A 15,000-nucleotide genomic window follows, 5' to 3' on the forward strand; every position below is an offset into this window, starting at 1 on the left:
TTGCAGAGTGCGCAGCGGTCTTTAGACACTGCAGAGAAAACAAAGTCACCCAGATGATGAGACAGAAAGAAACATGCCCACGGTCTCACACACACGGGTAGCTAAGAGCAATGGAGAGGGGATAAGTCCCCCAAAGAGATGGGCAGGGCAAATGGGGGAGAGACAGATACAGAATAAAGAATAAGGGAGAACTAGGGAGAGGATGGGAAGCAGAGAGTTGGAACCGGAGAAGAGGGTGCCCAGAGACCACGGGTGCGAGAGCGAAGGAAAGAAGAGGGATCTATTGTTCCCTGGGACGCTGGCCAAAGTTAGGCATGTTAAATTGTGCAGAGGGTTGGAGAAACATGTGCGTATTTATCCGGCTTCTTGACCGTGGTACGCTGCTGAAATGTGCCATCGGACACTGGAAGCCTAGCGGGGGATTTCTGAATGAATGGCATGCTCGTGTTTCTCCCGGATTTGCTCTCTGCCCAGACTGCGTGAGCCGCTCTAAATTCTATGTTCTTTTTCCCTCTAGATATTCCGAAGAGCTGATAAAAATGGTAAGGACTGATTCCAACCTGTCATGTGTGACAATATTTTAGTGCCACAGTTGTTAGATGTCAGTTCCTGGGTCTCGGCATTTAAAGAGTTAACGTTACAAAGCTGGATCTCTAAAACTTAGCTTTTATTCATCGGAGTTTCATTGACTGAGGCACCAAGTCAATGCACTGGAGTGCGGGCTTTTTAACCCTAAGTTGGGCTGCATGCGCAGCCACATCAGGAAAGAGTTAAATTTCCAGGGTAGTTTTATTAGTCTTGTGTTCGGTTGCGTTTTGAAGACTGGTAGCTGATTAAATGCCGAAAGAATTCAATTGAATAGGAAGAAGTGCTACCTGTCGAGGAAACCCAGACCACAGCGACAGAGCGGCGGCATTGGGAGCGCGGCGGCGGGCTCTGGGGTCGGAGGCAACGGGGCTGGAGGCGGGGGTGGACGAAGTCTGTTAGCTGAGAGGATTAGCACGTGAAATGACGGGGGTGGGGGGGTGGTGAGAGGATCAGGAGCCACGTTACTTGTTGGTTTGTGAGAATTAACGCAGAAATGAGGCACACATTTTGAGGAGCTGTCATCCGAAAATAATGCCGTTCAGTGTCAGAGGTGAGGGAAAGGACGAGGTGGCGAGGGGGAGAGAAACCAGTGCGAATTCTGTATATGTATGTGCATATATGTGCACTGGGTTCCAATAGCAGTGACTCACCGAGTTAATGTTCAGAACACTGGCTCACTGGATGTGTGTTTTAGCACACTGGTTCATGAGGGTTGTCCTCTGGATCACTGCCTCTCTGGGTGCAGGTTCGAGAGACATTGGCTCACGGAGTGTAGGCTCCAGGGACATTGGCTCATGGAGTGCAGATTCGAGAAACTCTGCTCCTCTGTGTGTAGATTCGAGGGACACTGCCTCTCTGGGAGCAAGCTCCAGGGACACTGTCTCACAGAGTGTAGGCTTGAGGGACACTGCTTCTCTGGGTGTAGGTTTGAGGGACACTGCCTCTCAGGGTGTAAGTTTGAGGGACACTGATTCTCTGGGTGTAGGTTTGACGGACACTGCCTCTCAGGTTGTAGGTTTGAGGGACACTGCTTCTCTGGGTGTAGGTTTGAGGGACACTGTCTCACAGAGTGTAAGTTTGAGGGACACTGATTCTCTGGGTGTAGGTTTGACGGACACTACCTCTCGGGGTGTAGGTTTGAAGGACACTGGTTCACTGGGTGTAGGTTTGAGGGACACTGACTCACTGGGTGTAGGCTTGAGGGACACTGCCTCTCTGTGTGTAGATTCGAGGGACACTGCCTCTCTGGCAGCAAGCTCCAGGGACACTGTCTCACAGAGTGTAGGCTTGAGGGACTCTGCTTCTCTGGGTGTAGGTTTGAGGGACACTGTCTCACAGAGTGTAGGCTTCAGGGACACTGCCTCTCAGGTTGTAGGTTTGAAGGACACTGATTCTCTGGGTGTAGGTTTGAGGGACACTGAGTCACTGGGTGTAGGTTTGATGGACACTAGCTCTCGGGGTGTAGCTTTGAAGGACACTGGCTCACTGGGTGTAGGTTTGAGGGACATTGACTCACTGGGTGTAGGCTTGAGGTCACTAGCTCACTGGGTGTAGGCTTGAGGGACACTGCCTCTCTGTGTGTAGATTCGAGGGACACTGCCTCTCTGGGAGCAAGCTCCAGGGACACTGTCTCGCAGAGTGTAGGCTTGAGGGACACTGCTTCTCTGGGTGTAGGTTTGAGGGACACTGATTCTCTGGGTGTAGGTTTGAGGGACACTGCCTCTCGGGGTGTAGGTTTGAGGGACACTGCCTCTCGGGTGTAAGTTTGATGGACACTACCTCTCGGGGTGTGGGTTTGAGGGACACTGCCTTTCGGGGTGTAGGTTTGAGGGACACTGGCTCACTGGGTGTAGGTTTGAGGGACACTGCCTCTCGGGGTGTAGGTTTGACGGACACTGCCTCTCGGGTGTAAGTTTGATGGACACTACCTCTCAGGGTGTAGGTTTGAGGGACACTGCCTTTCGGGGTGTAGGTTTGAGGGACACAGGCTCACTGGGTGTAGGTTTGAGGGACACTGCCTCTCGGGGTGTAGGTTTGAGGGACACTGCCTCTCAGGTTGTAGGTTTGAGGGACACTGATTCTCTGGGTGTAGGTTTGACAGACACTGCCTCTCAGGTTGTAGGTTTGAGGGACACTGATTCTCTGGGTGTAGGTTTGACGGACACTACCTCTCGGGGTGTAGGTTTGAGGGACACTGACTCACTGGGTGTAGGTTTGACGGACACTGCCTCTCGGGTGTAAGTTTGATGGACACTACCTCTCGGGGTGTAGGTTTGAGGGACACTGCCTTTCGGGGTGTAGGTTTGAGGGACACTGGCTCACTGGGTGTAGATTTGAGGGTCACTGATTCTCTGCATGTAGATTTGAGGGACACTACCTCGCTGGGTGTAGTTTTGAGGGATGCTGCCTCACTGGGTGTAGGTTAGAGGGATACTGACTCACAGGATGTAAGTTAGGGGGACGCTGGTGCACTGGGCATGGGCTCTGTCCCACTGAGGTGGATACCATGGAGCTGTTGACAGTCTGAAATGTGGGTTCTGGAGACAATCATAATGCAGCTGATAACCCTCCATCACTCCTTTGGTGTGTCTGTTATGAAAGACACAGCAAGATCCCAGTCTGTCCCTGAAGACGGCCTTTCAGTTCTGTGAGATTACTGATCATGTGACTGCGCTCGTGCTCAATGTCACTTGATTCACTCTACATAAGGTACAGGAACAGGCCATTTGGCTGATCACCTTCTTGTCCATCTACACTAATCCCATTTTCTCACATTAGGGCTGTTTCCTTCCACAATGTGTCCATTAAATTGTCTGTCTTAAACATAGAGATTGTACCTGATTCTGCCACCATCTCTAGCAGCAAGTTCCAGATATCAACCTCTCTTTGTGTAAAAAAAAAACAACTTAACCCTCAGATCCCCTTTGAAACTCCTTCAGTGTGTCTTTAACCCATTACTTCGTGTTTGATGTTCCCACCATGGGACAAAGGTTTTCACTATATACTCATATACTTCAATCAAGTCACCCTCTTCTTCCTTCACTCCAGGCAAACAAACTCAGCCTCTTCACTCTCTCCCCATAACTAAAATCCTCCAAACCAGGCAAGATCCTGGTGAAACTCCTCCGCACTCTCCCCAGCACAACCATACGCTTTGTATAGTGTGCTGGCCAGAACTGCACGTAACACTCCGAGCAGCAAGCGTTGAGTAGAGTGACCACATAATATACCGTCTATTCTATGCCATGACCTCTGAAGACAAGCATGTCATCCAGTCTTCACTATCCAATTTACATATTTTCAGGAACAACAGACTAGATTTGACTTGAATTGAATTGAACTGACTTTATTTCTTACATCCTTCACATACACGAGGAGTAAAAATCTTTATGTTATGTCTCCATCTAAGTGTGCAGTGTTGCTGTGTGGCCAAGTGGTTAAGGCATCGGTCTAGTGAGTTGAAGGTCACTAGCTCGAGCCTTGGCTGAGGCAGCGTGAGTGTCCTTGAGCAAGGCACTTAACCACAGATTGCTCTGCGACAACACCGGTGCCAAGCTGTATGGGTCCTAGTGCCCTTCCCTTGGACAACATCAGTGTCGTGGAGAGGGGAGACTTGCAGCTTGGGCAACTGCTGGTCTTCCATACAACCTTGGCCAGGCCTGCGCCCTGGAAACCTTCCAAGGCGCAAATCCAGGGTCTCATTAGACTAATGGATGCCTATATATATAAATGTGTAATGTGCAATCATGGTAATTTATAATAATTTATAATAAATAGAACAGTCAATGTAATATAGAGTACACTCAAATCAGTGTGAGTTCATCAGTCTGATGGCCTGGTGGAAGAAGCTGTCCTGGAGCCTGTTGGTCCTGGCTTTTATGCTGCGGTACTGATTCGCAGATGGTAGCAGCTGGTATAGATTGTGGTTGGGGTAACTTGGGTCCCCAATGATCCTTCAGCCTTTTTACACACCTGTAAATATCCTGAATCATGGGAAGTTCACAACTACAGATGCACTGGGCTGTCCGTACCAGTCTCTGCAGAGTCCTGTAACTAAGGGAGGTACAGTTCCCATACCAGGCAGTGATGCAGCCAGTCAGGATGCTCTCAGTAGAGGGACCTTGTTTAGCAAGGTACCTCTATTCAACAACATTCCTTACTGTGCTACCATGTCTTACCCCTGTATGACTTTCCAATTTGGATGCACACTTCTCAGGATTAAATTCCACCTGTAAATGTGCAACTTTTCTTATGATCCACTGTGCTTTAGATAACCTTCCTCACTATCCACAACACCACTGACTTTTGGGTTATTTGACTGAATAATCCTACCTCCTACATTTTCAGTGATGTTGTTATGCATATGGCAGACAGTAAGAGTTTGTGGTGGACCACTGGAGATAGATATCCAGATGGTAGAGCATTGGTCCATTGTCACCGTGTGCCTCCTCTCGCTAAACCCATGTCACATCTCATTCACCAGCTCCTTTGGATTCCTGCTGGTCCACAGAGTGCCTTTTTGGGGGAGAAAATGCCTGCCTCGCCCTCTGGTAGCAGCTACAGGGATGAGAATGTCATCTACTTCTGTTTATTTGGGGACAGGATTGATGAACCATTTGCTCAGCTTATCCTGCCTATTTACCTGCCCCTCACCTCTCTCTGATTCCTCTTCTTCACTCTCTCCCATGGTCTTCTCTCCTCTCCTGTTAGCCCATTTTGTCTTCCACCTATCATCCTCTCTCCCTCACCCTCCAGCATCACCCTAACCAGTCTTCCCTCTCACCTACCAGTTTGTAATCCTTCACCACGCCCCACTTTGTTGTGGGCTTATTGTCTTTTTTATTCTGGTTTCTGACTCTTTCCTTTCCAGTCCTGATGAAGGATCTCAGCCCAAAATGTTGACTGTTTATTCCCCTCCATAGACACTACCTGATGGGCTGAATTCCTCCAGCATGTTGTGTGTGTTTCTCAAGGCACCAGTTTGCCTCTTTACTTGCAAACTCTTCTCCAAAGTCAATTATTAATCCTTTATATACGTACTTACAAAACTGCCTGTGTTGGTGAATGGCAATGAGGAAGACGGCAGATGTCTCTGTCTCTGTCGTGGATCACTATACACTGCATCCGGTGGCAACTCATTGATCTTGGACATCTGTGCAGTGAGCTCGCTGGAGCTCAGAACTCCTGGTCTGCATGTGAAAGAGACCATAGTCTTTGTCTTCCTCTGCTTTTCCAGTCGTTGACCTCAGGACCTTTTGGATGTGTCTTTACAGCCTGCACCTGCTTGGTTAGTGCTGTAACTATGCATTGTCTTGCCCTGGGGATCACTTCTCTTTCTCTGCAAAGAACACAAGATGGAGGTGCTGGTACGGAACATGAGGAGGGGTGGTGAATGTGGGGAATGGCCCTGAGAACCCAGTCTAACCTTCATCTCCGGCAGTGTTTTGTTTCACTTGCTGCTGTTTGCAATGACTTCTCCGTTCATTAAAAAGAAACTATTTTCCAAAATAACTTTTCCACATTTGCTTTTCACTCATATCTTGCATGGCTCTTCACTCTTGCCTCACTTATCAGTAAGCTTTTTTTTCCTGAATAATTTATACACTGCAGTCTGCTTCCTCATTAGTTGCTTCCCCTTCAGATTGTGAATCACCAGAGAGCCAGGTGCCTTGCTGTATTTTCTGGTAGGTATTGAGGTCTCTTTGTAAACAAGGGTTTGAATGAACATTTGAAAGCTGGCCCATCACCTGTGCACCCGCACACCACGCCCCCCCCCCGTTACTCTATGCTTGGCGATTTGCACCCCCCCCGTTACTCTGTGCTTGGCAGTTTGCACCCCCCCCCCGTTACTCTGTGCTTGGCAGTTTGCACCCCTCCCCGGTTACTCTGTGCTTGGCAGTTTGCAACCCCCCCCCCCCGTTACTCTATGCTTGGCAATTTGCACCCCCCACATTACTCTGTGCTCGGCAGTTTGCCCCCCCCCCGTTACTCTATGCTCAGCAGTTTGCACCCCCCCCCCGTTACTCTATGCCCGGCAGTTTGCACCCCCTCCGTTACTCTGTGCTCGGCAATTTGCACCCCCCACATTACTCTGTGCTCGGCAGTTTGCACCCCCCCCCCTGCCGTTACTCTATGCTTGGCAGTCCTAAACCAGCTTCTCAGTTTCTGCCCTCATTGTCCGCATCCCGCGCTGGGTTTGCTGTGGGATCTTGCCTTACACTTCATTTCTTCCCAGCTCATTGAATTATACAGATTTACCGTTGAGTTATCAAATTATACAGCTCAGCTACAGTCCCCTCTGTGCAGTGTATCCATTGCCTATCTGCACTCATCCCATCCACCCATATTGCCCCCATCCTTCTTTAATGTTTTCCTATTCAATCACCTGTGCAAGTGGTCCCCGCCTCTACCATCTCCCCTGGAGGTGTACCACCCGTCTGAAATACAGGATCACCACTCTGATCTCATTGAAATCTTAACCCAATGCCCTCCAGATTGGGACTCTCGTATCCTGTGACAAAAAGATACTGACTAGCGAATCTATCTTAGCATCTCATAATTTTATATGGTCCCTATGCTTCAGCAAGAAATAAACCATTTTATCCAACCAACACACATCAAAGTTTCTGGGGAACACAGCAGGCCAGGCAGCATCTCTAGGAAGAGATACAGAAGACGTTTCAGGCTGAGACCCTTCATCAGGACTAACTGAAGGAAGAGCTAGTAAGAGATTTGAAATTGGGAGAGGGAGATGGAGATCCAAAATGATAGGAGAAGACAGGAGGGGGAGGGATGGAGCCAAGAGCTGGACAGGTGATTGGCAAAAGGGATATGAGAGGATCATGGGACAGGAGGTCTGGGGAGAAAGAAAAGGGGGAGGGGGGAAAAACCGAGAAGATAGGCAAGGGGTATAGTGAGAGGGACAGAGGGAGAAAAAGGAGAGAGAGAAAGAATGTGTGTATATAAATAAATAACGGATGGGGTATGAGGTGGAGGTGGGGCATTAGCGGAAGTTAGAGAAATCAATGGTCATGCCATCAGGTTGGAGGCTACCCAGACGGAATATAAGGTGTTGTTCCTCCAACCTGAGTGTGGCTTCATCTTTACAGTAGAGGAGGCCGTGGATAGACATTTCAGAATGGTAATGGGACGTGGAATTAAAATGTGTGGCCACTGGGAGATCCTGCTTTCTCTGGCGGACAGAGTGTAGGTGTTCACAGAAATGATCTCCCAGTCTGCGTTGGGTCTCGCCAATATATAGAAGGCCACATCAGGAGCACTGGATGCAGTATATCACCCCAGCCGACTCACAGGTGAAGTGTCGCCTCACCTGGAAGGACTGTCTGGGGCCCTGAATGGTGGTAAGGGAGGAAGTGTAAGGGCAGGTGTAGCACTTGTTCCGCTTACAAGGATAAGTGCCAGGAGGGAGATCAGTGGGGAGGGATGAGGGATGGGGGGGAACGAATGGACAAGGGAGTTGCATAGGGAGCGATTCCTGCGGAAAGCGGGGGGGGGAGGGAAAGATGTGCTTAATGGTGGGATCCCGTTGGAGGTGGCGGAAGTTACGAAGAATAATAATTTTTAATTCCGCGTCTCATTCCCATTCCGATATGTCTATCCACGGCGTCCTCTACTGTAAAGATGAAGCCACACTCAGGTTGGAGGAACAACACCTTATATTCTGTCTAGGTAGCCTCCAAACTGATGGCATGAACATAGGCTTCTCAAACTTCTGCTAATGCCCCACCTCCCCCTCGTACCCCATCCGTTATTTATTTATGTACACACATTCCTTTTCTCTCTCTCCTTTTTCTCCCTCTGTCCCTCTTACTACACCCCTTACCCATCCTCTGGGTATTTCTCCCCCTACCCCTTTTCTTTCTCCCTGGGCCTCCTGTCCCATGATCCTCTCGTATCCTTTTTGCCAATCAACTGTCCAGCTCTTGGCTCCATCCCTTCGCCTCCTGTCTTCTCCTATCATTTTGGATCTCCCCCTCCCCCTCCCACTTTCAAATCTCTTACTAACTCTTCCTTCAGTTAGTCCTGACAAAAGGTCTTGGCCCGAAACATCGACTGTACCTCTTCCAATAGATGCTGCCTGGCCTGCTGTGTTCACCAGCAACTTTGATGTGTGTTGCTTGAATTTCCGGCATCTGCAGAATTCACTTGTGTAACCACCTTATCCGTGGCACCCCCTTGCTAAACAATGAGCCGGAGACACAAATACATAGAATTGTGGTGAATGGGTGCAGACGGAGGAGGATGCGAAAGTGGGGCAGCAAATCATGGATACAAGAGATTCTGCAGACGCCGGAAACCTGGAGGTAAACACACAAAATACAGGAGGAACTCAGCATGTCAGCCTGTATCTATGGAGGGGAATACACAGTCCATGTTTATAAGACCAAAAGTCCATTGGATTGGCCTTAGGCCCGCAGAGTCTGCTCTGCTATTCCAACATGGCTGCATTACTATTCCTTTCAATTGCATTCTCCGTAACCTTTGACACACTTACTAATCAACCTTCGCTTTAGATATACTTTGGCCCCAACATCCATATGTGGATAATGAAGTTCATAGCTTCACCACACTCTGGTTAAAGAATTTCCTCCTTATCTCTGTTCTAAAGGGACATAGAAACATAGAAAACTTGCAGCACAATACATGCCCTTCGGCCCACAAATCTGTGCCGACCATGTCCCTACCTTAGAACTACCTAGGCTTTACCCATAGCCCTCTATTTTTCTAAGCTCCATGTAGCCATCCAGGAGTCTCTTAAAAGACCCTGTCGTTTCCGCCTCCACCACCGTCACTGGCAGCCCATTCCACGCACTCACCACTCTCTGTGTAAAAAACTTACCCCTGGCATCTCCTCTTTATCTACTTCCAAGCACCTTAAAACTGTGTCCTCTTGTGCTAGCCACTTCAGCCCTGGGAAAAAGTCTCTGACTATCCACATGATCAATGCCTCTCATTTTATCTTGTACACCTCTATCAGGTCACCTCTCATCCTCCATCACTCCAAGGAGAAAAGGTCGAGTTTACTCAACCTATTCTCATAAGGCATGCTTCCCAATCCAGGCAACATCCTTGTAAATCTCCTCTGCACCCTCTTTATGGTTTCCATGTCCTTCCTGTAGTGAGGTGATCAGAACTGAGCACAGTACTCCAAGTGGGGTCTGACCAGGGACTATATAGCTGCAACATTACATCTCGGCTCATAAACTCAATCCCATGATTGATGAAGGCCAATACACCGTATGCCTTCTTAACCACAGAGTCAACCTGCATAGCAGCTTTGAGTGTCCTATGCACTCAGACTCCAAGATCCCTCTGATCCTCCACTCTGCCAAGAGTCTTACCATTAATACTATATTCTGCCATCATATTTGACCTACCAAAATGAACCACCTCACCCTTATCTGGGTTGAACACCATCTGCCACTTCTCAGCCCAGTTTTGCATCCTATCAATGTCCTGTTGTAACCTCTGACAGCCCTCCACACTATCCACAACACCGCCAACCTTTGTGTCATCAGCAAATTTACTAACCCATCCCTCCACTTCCTCATCCAGGTCATTTATAAAAATCACAAAGAGTAGGGATCCCAGAACAGATCCCTGAGGCTCACCATTGGTCACCGGCCTCCATGCAGAATATGACCTGTCCACAACCACTTTTTGCCTTCTGTGGGCAAGCCAGTTTTGGATCCACAAAGCAATGTCCCTGGATCCCATGCTTCCTTACTTTCTCAATAAGCCTTGCATGGGGTACCTTATCAAATGCCTTGCTAAAATCTATATACACTACATCTACTGCTCTATCTTCATCAATGTGTTTAGTCATATCCTCAAAAAGTTCAATCAGGATCGTAAGGCATGACCTGCCTTTGACAAAGCCATGCTGACTATTCCTAATCATATTATGCCTCTCCAAATGTTCATAAATTCTGCCTGTCAGGATCTTCTCCATCAACTTACCAACCACTGAAGTAAGACTCACTGGTCTATAATTTCCTGGATATCTCTACTCCCATTCTTGAATAAGGAAACAACATCCGTAAACCTCCAATCCTCCAGAACCTCTCCCGTCCTCATTGAGGATGCAATGATCATTGCCAGAGGCTCAGCAATCTCCTCGCTCACCTCCCTCAGTAGCCTGGGGTACTTCCCATCCGGTTCCGGTGACTTATCTAACTTGATAAAAAGCTCCAGCACATCCTCTTTCTTAATATCTACATGCTCAAGCATTTCAGTCCACTGCAAGTCATCACTACAATCACCAAGATCCCTTTCTGTAATGAATACTGAAACAAAGTATTCATTAAGTACCTCTGCTATTTCCTCCAGTTCCATACACACTTTCCCACTGTCACACTTGATTGGTCCTATTCTCTCACATCTTATCCTCTTGCTCTTCACATACTTGTAGAATGCCTTGGGGTTTTCCTTAATCCTCTCCGCCAAGGCCTTCTCATGGACCCTTCTGGATCTCCTAATTTCATTCTTAAACTCCTTCCTGCAAGCCTTATAATCTTCTAGATTCATATCATTACCAGTTTTCTGAATCTCTTCTAAGCTCTTCTTTACTTCTTGACTAGATTTACAACAGCCTTTGTGCACCATGGATCTTGTACCCTACCATCCTTTCCATGTCTCATTGGAATGTACCTACTCAGAACCCCACGCAAATATCCCACCTTTCTTCAGTACATTTCCCTGAGAACATCTTTTTCCAACTTTTGCTTCCAAGTTCCTGCCTGATAGCCTTATATTTCCCCTTACTCCAATTAAACGTTTCCCTAACTTGTCTGTTCCTATCCTTCTGAAATGCTATGGTAAAAGAGATAGAATTGTGATCAATATCTCCAAAATGCTCTCCCACTGAGAGACCTGGCACCTTCATTTCCCAATACCAGATCAAGTACAGCCTTTTCTCTTGTAGACTTATCTACATATTAGGTCAAGAAACTTTCCTTAATACACCTAACGAACTCTACCCCATCTAAACCCGTCACTCTAGGGAATTGCCAATCATTATTTGGGAGATTAAAATCTCCCACCGCAACAACCCTGTTATTTTTACTTCTTGTATTCTGAGGCTGTGCCCTCTAATGAAGGGCCTGAAACGTCGACAGTTTAGTCCCCTTTTTAAGTGCTGCCTGATGTGCTGAGTTCCTCCAGCATTTTGTGTGGTTACCACAGAAGTGGTCAGCATAGAGAGAGAAGGGAAAGCACCGGGAATATCACGGAGCAGGAGCGAAAGGAGTCTGTGTTATGTCTGATTTATTTATGGCAGGAAGATAAATAATATCAGGACTTGTTGGTAAAATGAAGATAATCGCTTGCGTACATCGGCAGAGAGGGCTTGGCACTGATCCGACAGAAACTCCAGCGCTGATTCGTTTGATTCACTTGTTAGACTATTTAATAGACAGATAAAAGTATATTTAGCGCATCCAGCTCGGAGTCTGAGAGGCCAGGGCTGGTTGTGGCGGAAGCTCTCTGCAGCTATTTCTGACTAAAGGAAACATACACGGCTGGGACACTCGTGTGAGGCTGTCTATTCTCTCTGCACGTCGTGAAGCTGAGATAAGCGTTGCGGGGTTGTTAGTAGAGACCTCGTTTCCTCTCCATAGACACCAGTTGCCGTGGAAACAAGTGATGTCAGGGAGACCTATCCACCAGAGAGGGTGTAGGTTGGGAAGTGGGGCTCAGCTGCTCCTACTCTTTCAGCTAAACATAGACAGGCTGATCAAAGTGGGTGCCATGGCAACCAGCTTCTTAGCAGCTCAGGAGGGGTGTTGGAGGGAACGGAGTGTCTGGCAGCTCAGGAGGGGTGTTGGAGGGGGCGGAGGGTCTGGCAGCTCAGGAGGGGTGTTGGAGGAGGCGGAGGGTCTGGCAGCTCAGGAGGGGTGTTGGATGGGGGCGGAGGGTCTGGCAGCTCAGGAGGGGTGTTGGAGGGGGCGGAGGGTCTGGCAGCTCAGGAGGGGTGTTGGAGGGGGCGGAGGGTCTGGCAGCTCAGGTGGGGTGTTGGAGGGGGCGGAGGGTCTGGCAGCTCAGGAGGGGTGTTGGAGGGGGCGGAGGGTCTGGCAGCTCAGGAGGGGTGTTGGAGGGGGCGGAGGGTCTGGCAGCTCAGGAGGGGTGTTGGAGGGGGCGGAGGGTCTGGCAGCTCAGGTGGGGTGTTGGAGGGGGCGAAGGGTCTGGCAGCTCAGGAGGGGTGTTGGAGGCGGAGGGTCTGGCAGCTCAGGAGGGGTGTTGGAGGGGGCGGAGGGTCTGGCAGCTCAGGAGGGGTGTTGGAGGGGGCGGAGGGTCTGGAAGCTCAGGTGGGGTGTTGGAGGGAGCGGAGGGTCTGGAAGCTCAGGAGGGGTGTTGGAGGGGGTGGAGGGTCTGGCAGCTCAGGAGGGGTGTTGGAGGGGGCGAAGGGTCTGGCAGCTCAGGAGGGGTGTTGGAGGGAACGGAGTGTCTGGCAGCTCAGGTGGGGTGTTGGAGGGGACGGAGGGTCTGGCAGTTCAGGAGGGGTGTTGGAGGGGGCGGAGGGTCTGGAAGCTCAGGTGGGGTGTTAGAGGGGGCGGAGGGTCTGGCAGCTCAGGAGGGGTGTTGGAGGGGGCGGAGGGTCTGGCAGCTCAGGAGGGGTGTTGGAGGGGGTGGAGGGTCTGGCAGCTCAGCTGGGGTGTTGGAGGGGGCGAAGGGTCTGGCAGCTCAGGAGGGGTGTTGGAGGGGGCGGAGGGTCTGGCAGCTCAGGAGGGGTGTTGGAGGGGGCGGAGGGTCTGGCAGCTCAGCTGGGGTGTTGGAGGGGGCGGAGGGTCTGGCAGCTCAGCTGGGGTGTTGGAGGGGGCGAAGGGTTTGGCAGCTCAGCTGGGGTGTTGGAGGGGGCGGAGGGTCTGGCAGCTCAGGAGGGGTGTTGGAGGGGGCGGAGGGTCTGGCAGCTCAGGAGGGGTGTTGGAGGGGGCGGAGGGTCTGGCAGCTCAGCTGGGGTGTTGGAGGGGGCGAAGGGTTTGGCAGCTCAAGTGGGGTGTTGGAGGGGGCGGAGGGTCTGGCAGCTCAAGTGGGGTGTTGGAGGGGGCGGAGGGTCTGGAAGCTCAGGAGGGGTGTTGGAGGGGGCGGAGGGTCTGGAAGCTCAGGTGGGGTGTTAGAGGGGGCGGAGGGTCTGGCAGCTCAAGTGGGGTGTTGGAGGGGGCGGAGGGTCTGGAAGCTCAGGTGGGGTGTTGGAGGGGGCGGAGGGTCTGGCAGCTCAGGTGGGGTGTTGGAGGGGGCGGAGGGTCTGGCAGCTCAGGAGGGGTGTTGGAGGGGGCGGAGGGTCTGGCAGCTCAGGAGGGGTGTTGGAGGGAGCGGAGGGTCTGGAAGCTCAGGTGGGGTGTTGGAGAGGGCGGAGGGTCTGGCAGATAGATAGGGTGTTTGGAACTGCCTCACCGCTCCCACCACAAAGGTGCAAACACCAGAGGGTTGGTGTGTGGTGCCCACCCTGGGCATTGTGCCAACCCCAGTAATCTCCATCCCAGGAGTGACCACAGCTGGTGGCAGGATGTGGAGCCAGGGGAAGCAGGGAGGAGGGAGGGGAAATGAATTCCAGGCTGCAGATGTGAACTGTGAGTAGGGGTTCTCAGTGTGGTCGACAGCTGAACGTGCTCGTGTGTCTGGGATAAAGGATTTCTGCCGGTGGTGCAGGGTAGTGGGAAAAGTGGCAGCCAGCTGTGACCCTGTGAAACTGTGTTTACAGAGGCACTGTGGCCCTGTGTATATGCTGCACTACAGTGACTTTATGTGTACAGGAACTCTGTTGTCCTGTGTATATACAGGGTTACTGTAACCCTATATCTACAGGAACACTGAGATCCTATGTATTTGCTGCTTTCTGACACTGTGTATACAGGAACCCTGTGGTCCTGTGTGCAGACACTTAACATGGCGAGTGTGTCCTGTATGTATGGAGCTGCTATAAACCCGTGTGTTTATGCTGAGATCCCACTCGGGACAGACTATTGATTGCTAAACAATGTTGCAGATTCAGGAAATAAGAACAGAAATGCTAGAATTGTTCAGTCAGTCGGGCAGTATCTGTGGAAAGAGTAATCTGTCAATGTTTCGGTGGCAGAGCTGGGACCTGTCAGGACTCATTGGAGCTGGATATGGTTTATTAGTGTCCCATGTGCTTAGGTATAGTGAAAAACCTGTTTATACAGAACAACTGATTACACAGTGTATTGTGGTAGGACAGGGTAAAACAGTAACAGTATGCAGAATAAAGTGTAACAGCTCCAGAAAAAGTGCAGTACAGGTCGTCAATAAAGTGCAAGATCAGAACAAGGTAAACAGAGAGGTCAACAGTCCATTTAATCATACTAGGGAACTACTCTGTGGTCTTATAACTTCCAGTGAGTCTTATGTCCAGGTTTCTTCACAAGATTGAAT

The 15,000-nt window shown here is 50.1% G+C and overlaps 1 protein-coding gene across 1 annotated transcript in view; it reads left to right on the forward strand.

Annotated features, from left to right (window-relative positions):
• necab2 (N-terminal EF-hand calcium binding protein 2) overlaps nucleotides 1–15,000 on the forward strand; it is a 101,069-nt gene that overhangs the window by 398 nt on the left and 85,671 nt on the right. Inside the window, exon 2 of the mRNA XM_063067336.1 lies at nucleotides 518–542. Within this exon, the coding sequence (XP_062923406.1) occupies nucleotides 518–542 (25 nt within the window). The remainder of the gene's footprint in view (nucleotides 1–517; nucleotides 543–15,000) is intronic.

The sequence above is a fragment of the Mobula hypostoma genome, chromosome 14 (assembly GCF_963921235.1).
Source record: "Mobula hypostoma chromosome 14, sMobHyp1.1, whole genome shotgun sequence".
Classification (NCBI taxonomy): domain Eukaryota; kingdom Metazoa; phylum Chordata; class Chondrichthyes; order Myliobatiformes; family Myliobatidae; genus Mobula; species Mobula hypostoma.